General features: G+C 42.9%; 1 protein-coding gene across 1 annotated transcript in view; it reads left to right on the top strand.

The window, feature by feature from the left end:
• The first annotated feature begins 8332 nt into the window (after positions 1–8332).
• Positions 8333–9534, top strand: part of FKBP4 (FK506 binding protein 4) — an 11232-nt gene continuing 10030 nt past the window's right edge. The window contains exon 1 of the mRNA XM_006923862.3: positions 8333–8643. Within this exon, the coding sequence (XP_006923924.1) occupies positions 8539–8643 (105 nt within the window). The 5' untranslated portion in view covers positions 8333–8538. The remainder of the gene's footprint in view (positions 8644–9534) is intronic.

The following is a 9534-nucleotide window of genomic DNA, read 5'->3' as shown; positions in this document are numbered from 1 at the left end:
TATTTACCCCAAAGACTTGAAAACCCATATCCAAAAAGATATTTGCACACCGATGTTCATAGCAGCATTATTCACAGTGGTCAGGACATGGAAGCAACTGAAGTGTCCTACGATAGATGATTGGCTAAAGAAGCTGTGGTACACATATACAATGGAATATTACTCAGCCATAAGAAGAGATGAAATACTGCCATTTGCGACAACATGGATGGACCTTGAGGTAATCATGGTAAGCGAAATAAGCCAGACAGAAAAAGTTGAAAACCACATGATATCATTTATACGTGGGATATAAACCTAAAAGCCACAAACAAACATAACAAACAAATGGAGACTCGTGGACATGGACAGTGGACTAGTGGTTACCAGAGGTTAGGGGGAGGAGGGGACAGGTAAACGGGGTAAATGAGGTCAAATATAGGGGAGTAGGGGGAGGATGAAGTAGGTAAAGGGGATCAAATATATGGTAGCTGAAGGAAACTGGACTTTGGGTGGTAAACATACAATAGAATATACAGATGTCAAATTATAATGTATACCTGAAAATTATATAATTGTATTAACCAATGTTACCCCAATAAATTTCACTTAAAAGAAAGTGAATGGAAAATTCATTATCTGGGGGTCTGGAGGCATTCTGAGTCCTAGAATCAGGGGTTTCACCAGAGCACCAGAGGTGGGGAGACACAGTGTGAAGCAGACATTTAGCCCACCCTCCCGTCCACCCACATTCTCCCTTTTGAAAACTACCAGGGAAGAAGCAGCAAAGACGACAACTGCATACCTTTCCAGCTTCCCGACTACAGTATACTTTGGCCTCCTTTGCAAGAGCATCCCCTCCATGCCCATGCAGAGTGATATAGTGAAGTACTGGTAGACTAGAGTGATGCACAGACCAGGCTAACAGTGCAATCTCAGGATGTCATCAGTAAGACCAGTGCCAGTTTGGAAAAGATGAGGGATGGGGCATGCTGGGCAGTCCAGTGAGCCAGAGGGTCCCAAAGGGATGAGGTGGCCTCGACCTCCCAAACTCCTCACAGAATCAGCTTGGGTCACAGAACTGTGCAATGCTGTTCTAAAATAATAAAAAAACAGCATGTCAAGTTTGCCTTATCATCAGAACTGAGTGAAAGGGGCTGGAAAGAGTCTTTGTCTCCAATGTCTGTTTCATCCCAGTCCAGACAACTCCACCAACCCCCACATGCTTCTGACAAACATACTAAATGCTCCATCATTTAAATGGTTTCTTACTATCTCAAGCCTAAATTCTTCTGTTTCAAAAACACAGTACTCTCCACCTAATAATCTCATCTCGTTCTTCCAACATCTTCTGTACCATCTAAGACTCATCTATGTGCTACAGGTGCTCATATCCAGCTTGTGGTGGTCTTCTTGTACTACTCCCACCATCTGAAAGACCCTGCTCCCTCCACTCAGAACAAAATGTTAGAAACAAAACAACACTGGACTTAGAAGCAAAGACTAGCTTCAAATCATTCCATAAGCACCAAGTGCCTGTACACTCCTGCTATAACAAATTACCACAAATTTGATGGCTTAAAATAACGTAAATTTACTATCTTACAGCTACGGAGGTTAGAAGTTCAAAATCAGTCTCATTGGGCTAAAATCAAGGTGTCAGCTGGGCTGCATTCCTTCTGGAGGCTCCAGGAAAAATCTGTTTCCTTACCTTTCCAGCTTCTAGAGAATGAATGTATTCCATGTTTATGGCCACGCAGCACACCGACTTCTGCTTCCATTGTCACATCTCCATCTCTGATGCTGACCCTCCTACCTCCCTCTTATAAAGACCCTTGTGATTACATTGGACCCATTAGGATAATCTCCCCATTTCAATATCCAAGGTAACATATTCATAGTTTCTGGGGACTGAGACATGGACATCTCTGGAGGATCATTATTCAGCTTACTACCATGCCCCTCCCACATACACACACACCCCTTACAAATCAATAACGATCTGATTTTTTAAAAATAGGTAAAAGATATGAACAGATGCTTCACCAAAGGTATACAAAATGGCAAAAACGTACACAAAAAGATGCTTGACATCATTATTCTTAGGAAAATATGAATTAAAACTACAATGATATTTTACTGCATACCCACTAGAATGGTTAAAAAACTAGTCAGTATTGACAAGGATGCAGAGCAAATGCAACTTTCATATAGTGCTAGTGGAAATACAAAATGGTACCGTCAATTTAGAAAATAGTTTAGCAATTCTTTGTAAAGTCAAATATACACTTCCCATATGACCTAGCAATCCTGCTCGTAATTAGGACATGAAGAGAAATGAAAACATGTTCCCAAACAAAGATTTGGACAGAAATGTTCCATCAACTTCATCCCTAGTAGCCGCAGACTGGAAACAGCCGAAATGTCTTTCAACTGGTGAACAGAAAAACAAACTGAGGCATGTCCATACAATGGAATATTATTTAGTAATAATAACAATAAAAAGAACAAACTACTGACACAGCAACAGGTAAATCTTAAAAGTGTATGCAAAGTGAAAGAAGGCAGAAACAAAAGATACTGCATAATTCTGTTACATGAAATTCTAGAAAAGGCAAAGCTATGATAAGAGAAAGCAAATTAGTGGCTGCCAGGGTCCAGGGAGGAAGTCTGCTAGGGACTGACTGTGAAGGGGCATAAGCGAACTCCTGGGGATGATGCAAAGGTTCTGTATCATGGTGGTTGTGGCGGCTGCATGGCTATGCACACTTACCAAAACTCATTGAATTATACATTTAACATCGGTGAATTCAGAACATGTAAATTATACCTCAATAAAGCTGATTTTAAAAACCAGCTGCATGAACCACCAAAGGAAATGAGTGTGTTTTTATGAATAACTTTTTATAAATAAATAAATAACCAATTGCATGAGAGGAAGAAAAGTTGGAGAACAGAAATGGAGAAAAACAAATGTTTTCAAGCAGCAGTGGAATGAACCAAGAAGAGGCATGCCACAGGGAAGGACACGGTGATTTGGGGTGGGGAGAACCCACTGAGGAAGAGTGGGTTTGTTTGCTTCTATGTTCATAGAGAGAGGGTGACAGATGTCAGACTGCACCTCTTTCTTTCATTCGTAAGAAAAAGAAAAGGAGAAAGAGAAAAAGAAAGCTAAGAACCATGCGGATAAGCAAACAAAAAATGCAAGTGTCTAAAAGACTGATGGAAGTCCAGGAGTCGATAAGGTTTCTACAGGATTTCTTAAAGCATTACCCATGCAGTAAGATGAAGCTCCAGCCATTGTTTTCAAACCTCTTAAATACCTGTGAACTAAGAAGGGAACAGATGGACAAAAAGTAGATTAGTGGTTGCCAGGGTCTGGGTACTGGGGAAGGCTGGGAAGTAAGAGCTAAAGAATACAGTGATAAAAATATTCTATACTTGATTGTGGTGATAGTGGCACAACTTTGTGGATATACTAAAAGCCGTTGAACTGTACACTTTAAATGGATGAATCATATGGCATCTGAATTCTATTTCAATAAAGCTTTTACCAAAAGAAATTATTTGCATGTTTGTACAATGTGAATGTACTTAATGCCACTATATTATACACATAAAAATGGTTAAAACGGTAAATTTCATGTTATGTATATTTTACCACAATTATATAAATAAAAATAAAAAATCAGTTGCACTCTATATACTGGCAACAATCAGAAAATCAGCTTTTGAAAACAGTGTTTAAAATAGCGCCAAAACCAAAAATACCTACGAATAAATCTAATAAGAGATGAGCAAGATCTTTATACTGAAAAATATAAAGCATAACATTGCTGAAAAAAAATAAAGAATACCTAAATAGATGGAGGAATATATCATATTCTCGGATTAGAAGACTCGGTATTTAAGATGTCAAATCTCCCTAATTTTATGCGTAAAGTCAACGGAATCCCAATCAGAATACCAGCATTTTTTTTAGACATTGACAAGGTGACTCTAAAATGTATATAGAAAATTTAAAAAAACCTAGGAAAGCCAAGGCAATCTTAGAAGAACAAAGCTAGGAGACTTATACTATCAGATATCAAAACTTATTTTAAAGCTACAGCAACTAAGATACTAAGGTATTGGCACAAAGATAGATTAACAGACCACTGGAACAAAACAGAGTCCACAAACAAACATAAATACATGGTCACATCTGATGGATGTCAAAGAAGTAATCACAGTTCAGTGAAGAAAAGCAGTCTTTGAATAAATGTTGCCAGGTCAATTGTACATCTATATGGAAAAAAATACTTTGAATCTATCCTCACTCCATATGTAAAAATTGATTGGAGGTGGATCACAGACCTAAATGTGAAAAAAGAGCTTCTAGAATTTAAAAAAGCAAACATAAAAAGGAGACTAACACAAAAGGGAAGGACTATCTTCTTGACCTTGGAAGAGGAAAAGGTTTTTTTAAACAAGACACACATAAAAAAAATCACTAACCAAAATTGGGAAGGAAATAAAACTATCTTTGTTCACAGATGATCATTCATGTCGAAAATCCAAAATAATAATAATAAAAAAAATAATAGAACCAATAAGAAGTTAGAGCAAGATGGCAGGATACAGGTTTAGATGCAAAAGTTAATACCTCCCCTATATACCATCAATGAACAAGTGAAATTTGAAATTAAAAACATGATACCTTTTACATTAGCACCCCACAAAATAAAATAGCTAGGTATAAATCTAACAAAATATGTACAATATCTGTATGAGGAAACCTACCAAACTCTGATGAAGAAAATCAAAGAATTAAATAAATGGGGAGATAGCCCATGTTCATGGATAGGAAGACTCAACATTGTCAAGATGTCAGTTCTTCCAAACTTGATCTATAGATTCAATGCAGTCTCAATCAAAATCCCCGCAAGTTAATTTGTAGATATTGACAAACTTCTAAAGTTTATATGAAGAGGCAAAAGACCCAGAATAGCCAACACAATATTGAAGGAGAAAAACAAAGTTGTAGGATTGCTACTACCAGACTTTAAGACTTACTATAGTCACAGTAATCAAGACAGTGTGGTTTTCGTGAAAGTACAGACAAGTAGATCAATGCAACAGAAAATGCAGGCCAGAAATAGACTCACATAAATATAGTCAACTGATCTTTGACAAAGGAGCAAGGGCAATACAATGGAACAAAAATAGCCTTTTCAAAAAATGGTGCTGGAACTGGACATTCACAAGCAAAAAAATGAATCTAGACACAGACCTCATACCGTTGCCCAAGTATCCATGGTGTATTGAATGATGCAGCTGAGGTTTCAAACCATGTAAACCCAATCTGGAGCCCATGCATCACGTGCAGACTTTACATAGAGGTCTACTGTTTTTCAAATGATGAAAATGGAACTGTCATCACTAAAATGAGTAAATATTTTATGAAATGTGTAGTAGCTGTTTTGGTCAGTGGTATAGTTGTATTTTCTCAATAAACAGACAGCAAACGTAGCAAGAAATTATATAAGGGTCCTTAACATTTTTGGTATTACATTTTTGACACAAATCATATTGATAATGTTCTAATTCTTAAGTTGGGTGATGTATTACCAAGGTTCACTACGTTGGCATGTTATGTAACATGTGTACGTACATGTAGATACACACACACATACCTCACATTCTTTTGAATGATTCAAATATTATATAATTTTTTTAAAATATTTAAGAGCACTGGTAGTCTAAGGTCAAAATAGCAACTTTAAAAAACAAGGAGGTCTTCATCTGTGAAGGATGGGCCTACCACTAGAAATGTGAATTGGATGAGCTTAGAAAGGCTCATTTTGGCCTTTTTTAAAAAAAAATCATCTACCTTACTCTATAGATGACTTCTAACCACAGCAACCACAGCATGAGTCATCTATAGAGTAAGGTAGATGATTAAAAAAAAAAAAATGTGTTCTGTCTTTCTCTAGCGAAAGGGAATATTTTGGAAGGATTTTGAATGACAATGATATCAGTGAAAATAATTACACTTAAATATCTTTGATGAGAATACTAATTTAAACGGGCTAGGAAAGGAGTAAGGAAGAGGAGGGAAAGAACAAAACATCTCTGTACTTTCTACATTGAATATGTGTAAGTTTTACAATCAGAAGAATATAATGTAAATAACCAGAAAAAATTCCAGAAACAATAAGGTCTGGCTCTGGGATTCAAGAACCTAACTCCTACTGCCCCTCCCCTCTCCCTTCCACCTCCCAGCCCCCTCACCTACTCATTCACTGAATGGGGAAAGAACTTTCTTGCTAGAAACCTTTCTCTCTTGTCCTTCCCCTTCCACGCTATCTTTCCCCTCTCTTATAGACCTCTGAATTTTTAGCACTTTGTCTGCATTCCCACCATAGCACTTACCACTTTAGAATCATGACCATAATTTATTAACCATCGCCTTGAAGGCAGGCACTAGCTAGATACCTGACATATATTCCCTCTTCTTTAACCATCACAACTACCCTCATTGACAGCTATTACTATCCCTGTAACCTGCACCAAATTGAACAGTTAGTATGTGGGCAACCCAACTCTTTGCTTACTCCAACACATTTGCTCTTTCTACTGTTATTAAATTATGTGTTCATACAATGTTAGGCACATCTTAAGTGCTCAATTAATGTGTGCTGACAGTAATAAAAAGACCTTTGCTGTGTGCTTCCAACAAAGAAAAAGATGCAAAAAAGCATTAATCTGAAGGTGAACTTTTCTATCCAAACTTGTTCTGCCAGATAATACTTAATGGCCCTAGCATCAAAAGAAACTAGCACATGCTGAGAATAAGCAGGTGCATAAACCAACAGCAAGATAACTGCCAAACCCACAAGCCAGCACCTTCCTCTCCATCCCTGTCTCATGGAGTTTTGGAGGGCTTTGGCATTGTTACTTCTCACCCTACTAAGGAAAGTGAAGAAAAGAAATAGATTTAATCTCTAGAGAATCAACCTCCCATATCCTGAGGGTATCCCCAGTCATCTAATAAGAAAAGTCTTAGTTGTGGCAAAACTCATTTGTTGTAAAGTGCTGGAGGCAACAATTTTATTTCTTCTGCATCTCCTTCCAGTGAAGTTCCATCAGAAAGGACTACGATGAATTATCAAATTATGATATGGTATTGAAATTTCATCTGTTAACAGACCTTTTAATTACCTACTAAATGGGACAATTGCATACAACAGCGCAGCGCCGGGCCTATGGCGAGGGCTCCCCCCAAATTATTATTATTATTATTATTAGAATACAAATTCATATAGCCAATAATTGATACCACACCAGGCAATATGCTAAACTGAGATTAAGGGCTGGGCAAAATCAAGACCCTCTGTAGACGGATCTTTTTGTCAAAAAGCTATTGTTTGGGTAACTAGATGTTGCCGAGCTTTGACTCACCGTAAAGATGCTCTCTACCCCACGGGCAGTCTATAAACATTTAAGAACCAAATATTAATTAGATAATATTCCTTCCCGCAAGGCTTCAGTAAAACGGAATGACTTTTTTCGTGAGTTGAAACCACTTTTTAAGTATTAACCGAAAGGGCAGTTTTATTGTCGGGGAACGTTCCTTTAATACGTGCCCCATTTAAGAATCCTTAGTTCATCGGGTCATTTCTTGCAAATCGGCAGCTCGTAACATTTTAAAGAGCTTAAAGCGGCACATCTTCCCAGCTCTGGGGTAATCAAGGTTGCTTTCGCCCACTGTGCACTGGTGTAACCGCTACTCACTCACTCACTCCCCCTCCCGCCCCGCGGACTCCCCCTATTCCTCCCCAATTCGTTAAGTGTACTCGTCGAGTGAACACTGGGAGGCCACGCTGTCTGTGTTTACGGTCGGCTTTTATAAGAATACGCATCTCGGGTCGGGGAAACCCACGCGCTGCCACTCACATCTGGCTATACAGCTCTGAGCAAACCACGCTGCGGGTTGCAATGTATAGGATGGATCTGAGTTGGCAGTTTAGGTATAGGAGTGATGTAGAGGCACGAAGAAGGATCTGGAAGAATCCAGTTAGACTGGGAAACAGGCGAGGGATGGCCCAGGAGCGCGCGGGGCGGCGGGAGTAGGGGGCGGTCCCCAGAGTCTCAGGTTCTCAGGGGAGAAGGAAGCCCAGGCAGTCAGCAGGAGGAATAAACCAGAACTAGAAATTTTTATATACGCGCCCTTTGCACTAGAGCCCGAACTGGTTTAGCCGCCGCGGTCTCTAGAAACTTCTCTACCCCCGCCCTCTCCGTCCCCGGTTCCCGCTCCGGCTCCTCCCAGCCCCTCCCTCCGCGGCGGGTGAGACCAATCGCTCCCCCGGCCGCTCAGCACCCACCTACTCCCGCTCCCGCGCCAGACTCCGCTGCGGCCCGCGAGCGCGCCGGCAGGCAGTGGCTCGAGCTTTGCACCAGTTTGTAGGTCCGCGGCCGAGGCGCCAGCGCCCGCACCCCCGTGCAGACAGGCCGGCAGCCGAGAGGGCTTGGCTCGCGCCCACCCAGCTCCCAGAGTAAACGGCGCACCGAGCGGCAATGACCGCCGAGGAGATGAAGGTGGTCGAGAGCGGGGTGCAGACGGCGCCGCTGCCCATCGAGGGAGTGGACATCAGCCCCAAGCAGGATGAAGGCGTGCTGAAGGTATAAGGGCAAGGGGAGCCCAGGGCCTGCTGGGAGCGGCCGAGCCCCGAGCGTTAATCGCAGCCGCCCTACCGCCGAGCCTGAAAGTCGCCGGCCGCGACACGGGGCGGGAACGGCCGTCTCTGCAGCGTCTGGGCCGGTAGTTGAGTGTCGTGCAGCCGGCGGCCAGTTGCATCGCCTTCCAGGACCCAGCTGCGTTGTTTGGGAGCAGGAGGGCAGCCGCACGCTAGCAAGGAGGGTGGCCTAGGTGCGCGGGCCTCTCGTTGGCCATCTTTCCAGCTCCTTTGGGAACCTGTGATCTGGGCTCGGGGTCCCCAGCCCGGCCGCACCCCAAGCCCTGCGGCGCCTGGGCCCGGGCAGGGGGCTGGATCTGCAGCGCCAACTCCGGCGTGCGCCGTGCAGCGGGGGGATGGGGGGGAAGGCCGGAGAAGGGAGAGACCGGGCGCGGCGGTGCACACGAGCTGCAGCTAGGGGGCCCCTGGCAGCGTGCACCCAGGGCGGGCCTGCTCCGACGCCGCCCCTCCCTCACCTCTCTCCGACCCCGCGACCAAGCTGCCAGCTCCTTCCATGCCAGCCGCAGCTGGGAAGGCCCCGGGTGGCCTTCGTGGGTGGCGGTGCGAGAGCATGCCTATCCCTGGCAGTTAAATATTAGCTAGGACCTGAAGCGGGTCACAAAAGTAATTTCCAGGCCCAGAGGCCTATGTGCGATTTAGCGCCCTGGCCTGGCCGCAAAGAAGGTTCTGGCGACTTCTAGCCTCTCGTTACCTACTTTCTAAAGGCTGAGACTCAGGTCACCAGCTCAGCCTTGCTATCCCCGCTTCCCCCAGCCCCGGGAAAAGCAGAGAGCGATGCATGCCGGGACCTGTAGTTCCCTTCCCACCTCGGCGCCCC

This window comes from Pteropus alecto, unplaced genomic scaffold (assembly GCF_000325575.1).
Source record: "Pteropus alecto unplaced genomic scaffold, ASM32557v1 scaffold76, whole genome shotgun sequence".
Taxonomy (NCBI): domain Eukaryota; kingdom Metazoa; phylum Chordata; class Mammalia; order Chiroptera; family Pteropodidae; genus Pteropus; species Pteropus alecto.
Note: the sequence above shows the minus strand (reverse complement) of the source record. Positions and strands in the feature narration are given on the sequence as shown.